The sequence below is a fragment of the Budorcas taxicolor genome, chromosome 10, assembly GCF_023091745.1.
Source record: "Budorcas taxicolor isolate Tak-1 chromosome 10, Takin1.1, whole genome shotgun sequence".
Classification (NCBI taxonomy): domain Eukaryota; kingdom Metazoa; phylum Chordata; class Mammalia; order Artiodactyla; family Bovidae; genus Budorcas; species Budorcas taxicolor.
In genome coordinates this window covers 58,708,433-58,720,822 of record NC_068919.1, presented here as the reverse complement: position 1 = coordinate 58,720,822, position 12,390 = coordinate 58,708,433, and the positions used below count along the sequence as shown (strand labels likewise).

The 12,390-nt window shown below is 39.1% G+C and overlaps 1 protein-coding gene across 1 annotated transcript in view; it reads right to left on the bottom strand.

Moving 5' to 3' along the window:
• Positions 1–12,390, bottom strand: part of ATP8B4 (ATPase phospholipid transporting 8B4 (putative)) — a 284,625-nt gene that overhangs the window by 56,718 nt on the left and 215,517 nt on the right. Inside the window, exons 19-22 of the mRNA XM_052647369.1 lie at positions 11,439–11,554; positions 7,964–8,128; positions 6,890–7,001; positions 2,929–3,034 (exon numbers count right to left, since the gene is read on the bottom strand). Of these exons, the coding sequence (XP_052503329.1) occupies positions 2,929–3,034; positions 6,890–7,001; positions 7,964–8,128; positions 11,439–11,554 (499 nt within the window). The remainder of the gene's footprint in view (positions 1–2,928; positions 3,035–6,889; positions 7,002–7,963; positions 8,129–11,438; positions 11,555–12,390) is intronic.

Here is a 12,390-nt window from a genome sequence, read left to right as displayed (position 1 = left end):
CTCCATATCCATCCAATACCTTCAAGATAAAGTATGTTCACTTTTGCTTATCACTCAGTCTATCACCACTTTTATCTCTGAAAAATTGTCCCCACCCATAACTCTGTACTATACTCTAGCTACAACTTGACACATGGTTCCTGAAATATAACATGGTGTCTTTCTCATCTGTATGCCTTTGTGTATGCTATTCCATCAATCTGCAATACTGTTACCCAATGTAATCAACAGAGGAAGAGGATTCATAAAATGTGTAATGGGGGTCAGCATATTGTTTTCAGTATCTTAAGAAGGCTAATTAAAAGGGTAGTTTTTTTATGATGAGAATGCAAAGATTGTCTAATTCTTTAAAGTTTTGTTTTACTTTCAGCTACTTTATATCTACCTGGTATAGAAGAGGTATATCAACCTGCTATATCACACTGATTAGAAGCTGTAACTGAAGATTACTTGTGTCTTTGCCAAATAAAAATTAGAAAACCTAATTGTTACTGATATAATTTTATCATTATTATTTATATGATCTTAATAATAGACTCCAAAGTTTATTGGAAAAATATTTTTTAAAAATTAATCCTTGTTGTTTCAAAGACTGGGAACAATGGCTAAGGAAAGAGGGCAGGAGGAAGGGAGGAAGTGGAAAGACTGGAAGGAAGGCAAGAAGGATGTTCAATGAATGGTCATAAAGCTTTAAGCTCTTATATTAATCCCTCAAATAAAATCATTTATAGGGTTTGTATTTGCATATTTTCTCATTTTACAAATGAGGAAAACAAACAGAGAGGTTGAATAGTATATCAAAAATCACTTAGCTAGCCAGACCACAAAGACAAGATTCCAACTTGGCTCAAGTCAACACAGATTCTGTACTTTTCCCCTTACGCTGGCTGTGTCTACCTGAAATCCATTCTACTGTAGTTGCCAACCTGGTATCTGACCTCAAGGGAAGCAACCAGATGCTTCAAAAACTGCATTTTTTAATTTAAAGAGAGTAAGAGTACACCCATGGTGTTTTCAGAGAAATGTGGCTAGTGAATGGGTGCACAGGCTCTCAGGCCTTGCTGCCTAGATTCAGCCCCACCTGAACCACTGACTAGTTGTAAAACTTTGAGCACATTATTTGCCCTATGTGTGTCTCAATTTGCTAACTGGAAAACAAGGATAATGATAATGTCTTTCACTGGGTTGCTTTGTGAATGAAATGAGAGAATACATGCCTACTGCTTACTACAGTGTCCAAGGCACTGTCTCAAGTTCAGTCATTCAGTCATATCCGACTCTTTGTGAACCCACAGACTGTAGCACGCCAGTCTTCCCTGCCCATCAGCAACTCCTGGAGCCTACTCAAATTCATATCCATTGAGTCAGTGATGCCATCCAACCATCTCATCCTCTGTCATCCCCTTCTCCTCCAGCCTTCAATCTTTCCCAGCATCAGGGTCTTTTCCAATAAGTCAGTTCTCTGCATCAGGTGGCCAAAGTATTGGAGTTTCAACTTTAGTATCAGTCCTTCCAATGAATAGTCAGGACTGATTTCCTTTAAGATTGACTGGTTTGATCTCTTGGCAGTCCAAGGGACTCTCAAGAGTCTTCTCTAACACCACAATTCAAAAGCATCCATTTTTTGGCACTCAGCTTTCTTTTTAGTCCAACTCTCACATCCATGTATGACATTAGAAAAATGAGAGCTTTAACTAGACGGACCTTTGTTGGCAAAGTAACGTCTCTGCTTTTTAATATGCTCTCTAGGTTGGTCATAGCTTTTCTCCCAAGGAGCAAGCATCTTTAAATTTCACGGCTACAGTCACCATCTGCAGTGATTTTGGAGCCAAAGAAAATAAAGTCTGTCACTGTTTCCATTGTTTCTCCATCTATTTGCCATGAAGTGATGGGACCAGATGCCATGATCTTAGTTTTCTGAATGTTGAGTTTTAAGCCAACTTTTTCACTTTCCTGTTTTACTTTCATCCATATAGTCAAAGCTATGATTTTTCCAGTAGTCATGTATGGATGTGAGAGATGGACCATAAAGAAGGCTGAGCACCAAAGAACTGACTCTTTCAAACTGTGTTGCTGAAGAAGACTCATGAGAGTCCCCTGGATTTCAAGAAGATCAAATCAGTCAATTCTAAAGGAAATCAACCCTGATTATTCAATGGAAGGACTGATGCTGAAGCTCAGTCCTGAGCCATCTGATGCAAAGAGTCAACTTATTAGAAAAGATCCTGATGCTGGGAAAGATTGAGGGCAGGAGGAAAGGCAGCGAAAGAGGATGAGATGGTTGGATGGCATCACCAACTTGATGAACATGAGTTTGAGGAAACTCCAGGATAGTGAAGGAGAGCGAAGCCTGGCATGCTACAGTCCATGGGGTAGCAAAGGGTCGGACAGGACTTAGTGATTGAACAATTATTAAATAAATTATTAATTTTCCCAATAGTCTACAGACTCTATCATTAAACTTATAGAAATAATAATGATAAAATTACATCAGTAATAATTAGATTTTCCAGCTTTTACTTGTCAAATACATATGCGGTCTCCAGCTATAGCTTCTAATGAGCATGATATAGACATTTTCTACAGTGAGTAAGACAGTGTAAAAATGTTGGGAGATTTGATCTACAAGTATTAAGGTTAAATGATGGAGACACACACAGTAAGGAAGCTTATGGTGCCCCACTGTTGTGTTGAGTGAGCTGTGTTGAATGGGCTGTGTTAGCCCCTTCAGGACTAGAGCAAGTGGCAAGCCATTTGCCTGTAAGCCATTTGGTCAGACCCCAAATGGACTGAGTTTAGAGAAAGCAAAACTAGTTATAAGAAAGCACTTTCTAAAGTTCTGGGGAAATATTAGGCAGACTCTTTCTCAACTCTCAGATTTTCCTTTCCCCTCCTTCCCTCTCCTTTCCTCTTTCCTTTAACACTCACCTGAGTTCTTCTCTGACCTCTGTAGCTGTGTTTCCTGCGATGATGAACACATCATTCATGTCATCAGTCAGCATGTTGCAGGCATAGCCAATATTAATGGCAGTTTCTGATACAAAAGAAAGCCCACTTCAGTTAGAACATTACTTAATAAGATAAGTATCTTTTTCATAAGAGTTTTGAGGCCTTTCCATATTTCCTTAAGGCCTACAGGCCTCCTTAACTTCAGAGAGAGTATGATTGGTAATAAAATAAATACAAGAGATCGAGGAAGAAATTTAACAATTTGCTAAATCCACAAAAAAATACCAACATCTATGAATCCTCAACATTCTCATCTAGTTTTTAAAAAAACTTTTTGATTTCCAAAAGGAGTACTCATGAAAAGATCCCAAGAACTTGTGATATAGTAAATTGTATACATTTTACTTGTATAAAATTTTACCAGAAGTCTTGAATACTGTCTTTGCAGAGCTGAAACACTAAGCTATTATGCAATCTGATATAATAGACAAATTGAAAACTCCCAAAATGTTCAGTTGAACAGCAAAAAAAAATGATTTTAAGTTTTTTTAATTCTCCCACATGCAACATTGCCATATTTCCATTAAGTGAATAGAAATTTGGAATTTGAATATCACCTCAAAAACAAACCAGGACTGATGCTACAAGATAACACGATATTACATGATATTAACCAATCCTACCTCTAATTTTGTATAAGTAGAGCCTAGGATAGGTAAGTACCCCTTCCATCTTCAATACAATCATTCAATTTTAATTTTATTGAGTTGTTAGACTCTTGTGAATTCTATGGAGTCATTAGATTTGTCCCAAGTCAAGGAAGACAACTGATAAAACTTCAGCATATCCTTTGTAGAAACCACAGAAATTAAAGCTAAATAGTAAACTTATGAGTATTCATAACTAATTGAATGGCTGTACACACTGATCAAGTGAAGTCTCTTAACAACTCAGCACAGAGCTAGACTCTCTGTGTTTTACATTTTGTAATCAGTGATTTGAGTAAACGTATAGAGAACTGATTTATCAGGTCTGCAAATCCTCCAATGTTCTAAAAAGTAACTAACAGGTAAATAGAATCTTAAAAACATGTATGCCAGTTAACTGAATATTTCTGGTCTACTGATGGCCAAGTAGAAAATCATGTTTGTTTTAACCATTACTGCTAGCAATAGACCCAAACTGTATTGATCCCCTTTTCTTTCCTAGGAATCATGATATTCTGAACCTAATGACTCTTTCTCTGATGACTTGGAATTTTGTTATGCCTGAAAGTGGGTCAGCTCTTAGTGTCCAACTGCATGGGCAATCTTGGAATTCAGCCAGGTTACACTTATACAGTCGTGGTGGCTGTTAAAACACCAAAATATTTTCATACCAGTTGATAAAAAGCGGCTTTCTTGAGTCTCTCCAAAGCCTACCCCTCCTAGAAGATTCCCAAACCTCCCTACCAAGAAGAAACTAAAGAAGTAATGCTGAAGTCTCCAATGTCCTGCTCCAGAGCTCTGCCACTCTGTGATCTAAACCAGGATCAGTGCACATACAAACCAACAGTTAAACATTTTAACACCATTGCTGCCTATAACTATTATTTTTAAGATGTATTTGAACTGAAACTCAACTGACTCCAGGGTGTACTACAGAAGATATTTGGTTCAGTCCAGTTCAGTCACTCAGTCGTGTCTAACTCTTTGCGACCCCATGAACCGCAGCACGCCAGGCCTCCCTGTCCATCACCAACTCCCGGAGTCCACACAAACCCATGTCTATTGAATCGGTGATGCCATCCAACCATCTCATCCTCTGTTGTCCCCTTCTCCTCCTGCCCTCAATCTTTCCCAGCATTAAGGTCTTTTCAAATGAGTCAGTTCTTCACATCAGGTGGCCAAAGTATTGGGGTTTCAGGTTCAACATCAGTCCTTCCAATGAACACCCAAGACTGATCTCCTTTAGGATGGACTGGTTGGATCTCCTTGCAGTCCAAGGGACTCTCAAGAGTCTTCTCCAACACCACAGTTCAAAATCATCAATTCTTTGGCGCTCAACTTTCTTTATAGTCCAACTCTCACATCCATACATGACCACTGGGAAAACCATATTCTTGACTAGACAGATCTTTGTTGGCAAAGTAATGTCTCTCCTTTTGAATATGCTGTCTAGGTGGGTCATAACTTTCCTTCCAAGAGGTATGCGTCTTTTAATTTTATGGCTGCAGTCACCATCTGCAGTGATTTGGAGCCCAGAAAAATAAAGTCAGCCACTGTTTACACTGTTTCCCCATCTATTTGCCATGATGGGACCAGATGCCATGATCTTAGTTTGTGAACTTTAGGCCAACTTTTTCATTCTTCTCTTTCACTTTCATCAAGAGACTCTTTAGTTCTTCTTTGCTTTCTGCCATAAGAGGGGTGTCATCTGCATATCTGAGGTTATTGATATTTCTCCCAGCAATCTTGATTCCAGCTTGTTCTTCCTCCAGCCCAGCATTTCTCATGATGTACTCTGCATATAAGTTAAATAAGGAGGGTGACAATATACAGCCTGAGTGTACTCCTTTTTCTATTTGGAACCAGTCTGTTGTTCCATGTCCAGTTCTAACTGTTGCTTCCTGACCTGCATACAGGTTTCTCAAGAGGCAGGACAGGTGGTCTGGTATTCCCATCTCTTTCAGAATTTTCCACAGTTTATTGTGATCCACACGGTCAAAGGCTTTGGCATAGTCAATGAAGCAGAAGTAGATGTTTTTCTGGAACTCTCATGCTTTTTCCATGATCCAGCGGATGTTGGCAATTTGATCTCTGGTTTCTCTGCCTTTTCTAAATTCAGCTTGAACATCTGGAAGTTCACGGTTTATGTACTGTTAGAGCCTGGCTTGGAGAATTTTGAGCATTACTTTACTAGCGTGTAAGATGAGTGCAATTGTGCGGTAGTTTGAGCATTCTCTGGCATTGCCTTTCTTTGAGATTGGAATGAAAACTGACCTTTTCCAGTCCTATGGCCACTGCTGAGTTTTCCAAACTTGCTGGCATATTGAGTGAAGCACTTTCACAGCATCATCTTTCAGGATTTGAAATAGCTCAACTGGAATTTCATCACCTCCACTAGCTTTGTTCGTAGTGATGCTTCCTAAGGCCCACTAGACTTCACATTCCTGGATGTCTGGCTCTAGGTGAGTGATCACACCATCGTGATTATCTGGGTCATGAAAGTCTTTTTTGTACAGTTCTTCTGTGTATTCTTGCCACCTCTTCTTAATATCTTCTGCTTCTGTTAGGTCCCTGCTATTTCTGTCCTTTATAGAGCCCATCTTTGCATGAAATGTTCCCTTGGAATCTCTAATTTTCTTGACAAGATCTCTAGTCTTTCCCATTCTGTTCTTTTCCTCTATTTCTTTACACTGATCGCTGAAGAAGGCTTCCTTATCTCTCCTTGCTATTCTTTGGAACTCTGCAATCAAATGGGTATATCTTTTCTTTTCTCCTTTGCTTTTTGCTTTCCTTCTTTTTACAGCTATTTGTAAGCCCTCCTCAGACAGCCATTTTGCTTTTTTGCATTTTTTTTCTTGGGGATGGTCTTGATCCCTGTGTCCTGTACAATGTCACAAACCTCCATCCATAGTTCATCAGGCACTCTATCTATCAGATCTAGTCCCTTAAATCTATTTCTCACTTCCACTGTATAATCATAAGGGATTTGATTTAGGTCATACCTGAATGATCTAGTGGTTTTCTCCACTTTCTTCAATTTCAGTCTGAATTTGGCAATAATTTTGGTTAGTTTGATCGTAAATTCTTGTTATATATTTGCTTTCCTCTTTGTATTTCAAAGACTTTCCTAAGTGCAGTATTGGGCAAATGTCTTATTAATTAAGCTTCCTGGTTCATTAAAATTTCACCACAAAAATGATAATCCTCTTTTCAAAACATCATCATCAAATTACCTTGTTTGTCTCCTGTTAGGACCCAGATCTTAATATTGGCTAGTGATAAGCTTGTAACTGTTTCAATCACACCGTCTTGTAATTTGTCTTCTACAGCAGTGGCACCTAATAGCTTTAATGAAAAAATAGAGAATACCTTACGTTAATGCATGCATATAACACCCATAACATCTATGGCTTTTAATCACAGAGTTTAGAGGTCAAAGCATATAAAGATGGAAATTAGGATGTGTTGATATAGCAAGCATCCTTTATGTGCAGAGGTGGGCTGGGGAAACCCCCAGAAGGTTCCCTAATCCAGGCAACTGGTGGGCATAGCAATTAGTGCAGAGGTCCTGGAAGTTAGAATTTACATGAGGGATATGATATGCTCAGATAAAACATTAGCATAAATGATCAGAAGCCATTTGGGCTTGTAGAGCCTCAAGACTCCCCCACGTATATCAAAGGAAAGGCCTCATCTCAGAGTCAGGACCTCAAAATAAAAAGTAGAACCATTCTCTTCAATGAACAAACCATCAGATGTCATGAACAAAAAGTGAAGGTTCTTATGCAATATTTCATCCAAAGATGATCAAGGTGTGATCCCTAGTACGTCACAACAGCCTAACAGTCTAGCCACTGGGGCCCTAGGGAAGAGTGGTTTCTAGAATAAATCACGCTCTGGACAGTACAGATATAATCAGCCTCTCATGGGTCTAGGTTGGTTTACAGCTGGATCCCCACTCTTCACAGCAAGTTTCCCTGTTCTAAAAAGGTGGGTCATACAGTATGGAGGAAGAAAAAATACAACATCAAACAAAACATGACACACCAGAGGCTGACAAAGAATAGGGAGTCTACTATCTTCTAATCTTGGGGGACTTCCAATGGCATAAGCTACTGCTAATTGAAATAATCCTCTGGCCACATATGACAAACTCAAAGCCAACGTATAAAGCATGATTCAAAGTTTGAAAGAGTAACATCTGCTGTGTGCAAGATGATTTAGCCAGTGGATTATTCCCTTGCTAGATCTCTAAACACATACTATCCCTTGTGTAAACACAAACCATCATGCTTCTAAATTCATACCATCAAATCCCTTTCAATTTCTTCATACAGCCCTGCTATCCGTTCATCCCTCTCATCTGTGGTGGTATTTGCATCTTCAAGCATCTTATGCCACTCTCTGAAGTACTTGTCATCCAGATCTCTGTATGCGATGGCCAAGGTTCGAAGGCCTTCTCCTGCAAATTCCTGCCAGGGCAGACAGAGACCTTGGAACCATCCCAAAACAATAATCACAACAATAAAATAACAAAAGTAATGAGTAAGAAGTTATGCACTCAAATTCATTTTAGCCCAAGAGCACAACTTAGTCCTCTTGACTCCAACTTTTTAGTCCCCTTGGAAATGGGAGATGATATTTTTATTTTGTATTTTATTCCAATGGGATTGAAACATTCAAAGGACCTAGCATTCCCCCTTAAGACTGCTGAAACACCCACTAAAGGGTCCTCTTTGAGAGGTGATCAATGGTGCGCGTGACTTCAAGTAACCGTTCAAAGCAACATGTTGGTTTCTAACCTATATTCTGCCTGAAGGAAGTACTGCTAGTGATGAGAGGGACTCAGCCTGTTTTATGGGCCATGGCCCTAGGTTTTCAGGGGAGAAAAAAATGACCTTCAGAGGAGCCATGGCTCTCAAACCAAAGGAAGGGGGTTCTCACAAGGGGCTGCAACATGACATCTCACCAAAGTCATGCTGCTGCTGCTGCTAAGTCGCTTCAGTCGTGTCCAATTCTGTGCGACACCATAGACGGCAGCCTACCAGGCTCCGCCATCCCTGGGATTCTCCAGGCAAGAACACTGGAGTGGATTGCCATTTCCTTCTCCAATGCACGAAAGTGAAAAGTGAAAGTGAAGTCACTCAGTCATGTCTGACTCTTTGTGACCCCATGGACTGCGGGCTACCAGCTCCTCCATCCATGCTTTCCCCCTAATAATATAGTGATGTCTAAAACTAACTCCCTCCCTGTGTTTATGTTTGAAGATTTACAATAATAAAGTAAATCTAATCAATAAAGATGCATAAATAAATGTTATGCAATAGAAATTCAAGGATATTAATTAACATTATAATAATAACTCTAGAGGAAAAGTGAGAAAGGCAGGAAAGTTAATACAAATTTTCACTTCTGGGAACTAGTACTAGAAGTGGTGGTGGTTGTTGCTCAGTCATTAAGTTGTGTCCAACTCTATGACCCTGTGGACTGCAGCATTCCAGGCTCCTCTGTCCTCTACTATCTCCCAGAGTTTGCTCAAATCCATTAGAAGTTGAAGCTTTTACTTTTCATCCTAAAACTTTTTTGCTGTAGTAAAGTCTAATTTTTAAAATAAAATTGTTTGAAATGTTAAAGAGATCATCAAGCCCAGTTACTTTTTAAAAATCATTTTTTAATAAACTATCTTCTATGGAGTTAGTATTTAATAACAGGTCAATTTTATCCAAGGATGATACTCCTTCTTTAGTGTCTCAGTCAACTGAGAGTCTGAAATAATACCTCGGGTGCTATATCCTTTTAATATGCAAATAATTCACTAAACATAGGAGACTGGTAGTTGCTAAGTGTTTCAGACAGTCACAATAGCTAGAAACATATGTTGAACGCTTGGATAAATGCTAAAAACCTCCCACTTTGCACAGGCCTCTAGTGGCCACTTTATGGGCTTCTATACTGGAAGCATTTTTATAGCCATTTCTGCTCCTTTGGGCATTGCCATGAAGCATGTCTTCTCTGTTATATTCTGGCTTATGGAACAGACACAGGTTGGCAATCAGACACAAATTAAACTTTGACACACCCTAATTAGGTAAATGGAAAATCAGTGCCCACTGTGGTGATGTGGTTTAGCCCAGAGAGAGCATGAGAAAAATTATCCAAACTTATCTCATAGGCAGTTGGTAGCACTTTGGATATTGCAATCACACTGTATAAGCCCTCCCTTCCAAAATCACCACTGGGTCCCCAAATGATCTGAAAATCTAGTTACTGCCTTATAATGATCTTTTGTCCTCTTAATTCCAACAAACACTTCTTTGACTTTAACTTGCAATGCCCCTGGGCATTACCAGTGCTTTTCTTTGTTCTGCACAGCAGTGAATCAACTCTAAGATGACACTACAAAAGGGGACAGATGATTTAAGTTATTTAATTAGTGCATGAAACAAGTTGAACATTTAGGATTAGCAAGATCATTTCCTATCATTAAATCATTCAAAAATCAAAAACTAAATAAAAATTTAAAACCTCAGAATTTAGAAGTCAAAATGAATAAAGTGAAAGAAGCAAAAGCAAGTCAAATTGATACTCATAGAAATGTAGAAAGATCAAATTAGGTTTCCCATACTTTAGTATGAAAATCCAGGACCTTGGTGTTTGAGCAATGGCAAAATCAAATGCTTATGATTCCAATGTTGTTTTCATAAAAAAAAAAAAAAATTTTTTTTAAAGGACCATGATGGCCTTCTGGAAGAGATTAAAAGAAAATCAAGAATGCTCTATTGGGAAGACAAAAACAATAGCTATGTTTGTAACCAATATTACCAAACCATCATTCTTTAAACTTAAAGTCAGGCAGAGGTTTTTATTTGTTTGTTTGTTTTTTAAAGATTCAGGGTATTTTTTAACATTAAATATAGGGCTTGGCAAAGAAAATGAACTCTCAATTGCTTTTTAAAGGAGAGAAACCAAGGAGGAAGTAAGAGTTCTGAGCAGTTGCCCTTAAATTTCATATTGGGTGTGACAGAACCTCAAACAAATGTTAGAATGACCCTTGAAATCTCAGGGTTTTTAATCAGATAACATTCATATTTATTCTTAGACTCTTACTCTTTTGCAAAAAGAAAAATGTATGCCAAAGATCATCCCTGCTCCCTTTAGGAAGCTTCTGGAAAGAAACTTCGCATAGTCTCAGGCTGTATGCATTTGCTAACTTCAACCCAAGGGACATTAGTGACTCATCATGATATATGACCCGGATAAAAAGACCCTTAAAGGAGAAAGTCGGCTACAAAGATTATTTTCCTCTCACCATATAAACATGGCCCTAAACTATCCCCTGGGTGGAGGGGAGTAACCGTAAGAGATTCCGTTAATACCAGACACATCAGAACCCAAGGGAAAGCAATTCTCCAGTTCCTCTTCACTAAAACTAGTCCAGTCACCCAGGTGGAACAGCCCCCAACTGTAAAGAAGTCAGAGCAGGTTTCCCTTGGTGTGCTGAGTCATCTCCTGACCAGAGTTCAGGAGCCCATACTCAGTGGCTATTTCTCATCAGCTGCGGGTTCATCCACCTTGGAGAGACTGACCTGATGCTCAGCAAGGCAGGGAGTGGGTCCATGTGCCAGTTTCTCAGCGTTCACTGGCACAGTTTCCTGTGGAGCCGTTCTCCACACACTTTCTATTTCAGAAATCAGATCACTTAGCTGATATTTTAAAAAGAAGACCTAACCACAGGAAGCTGCCAAAGGGCCTCCGTGCTAACCTTACCATAAGGGCACTTACACTGAGATGGTCTGAAGTCAAAGTCAGAAGGTCTTCATTGGATGGATGAAGTCTTTCAAACAGAATAGTATCTGCTCCTTTGGAATAAAGCTTTATCTGTCCTTCTGGGTTTCGAACTGAAAAAAAAGTTGGGAAAGTAGATAATAATCAATGAAATCCATCAAAATTAGACTCTCCTTGGCCTCCAGCCAGGCAATTTGGAAATGAGCATCATGCTTTAGGCAGTCATAAAATACTCAGTGCCTTGGTTAAAAGGTCATTACCTAAGTCACCTGACTTTACTCCTGTTTCGTTAATTTAGAAATATTCCATCTACAGGAACAAGTATTTTTGTTCTGATGCATACAACCTTCCTATTTTCCTTGCTTACTATTTCTGAAGAGCTGATACATTTAAATTTAAGCCTTCTGTATTGAGCAGAACTGAGAGCTTTGTTTGCCTGTCTCCTGATGTGAAATTCAAGACTGACTGTAGGAATCAGCTATCAGCATTATGCCAAATGATCACCATATGGAGTTCGAGTCATTCAAAGTCAGGGTTTATGCATTTTTCTCAGCCTTTGCTGATATATATCTTCACTACCTTTATTCCTTAGAAAAGCTCTTTTACTCTCGGGTCATAATCCTAGCTACAAGCAGACTTCTCAGGGGGCTTTCAAAATTGAAGTTTCTATCTTCTTCCCACTAAAAGTCTGTATTAGTAGGGCTGTGTTTTAACCTGCTCCCCCCAGGTTTGGGAATGATAGCTTTGACAAGGCTCCAATCCCTCATTTACAATCCTCAACTCCTCCCCTGGGTGGCACACATGTTGCTGTCAGACAAATCTTTCTTTAAGCCACAGAATACTTGACCTATATTTGTAGGCTTGGTTTTACATCTTGGAACATACCAGGCACCTAATTATTTATTAAACAGATGAATAATATAGAAATGTATTTCTCCCCTACTGCTTC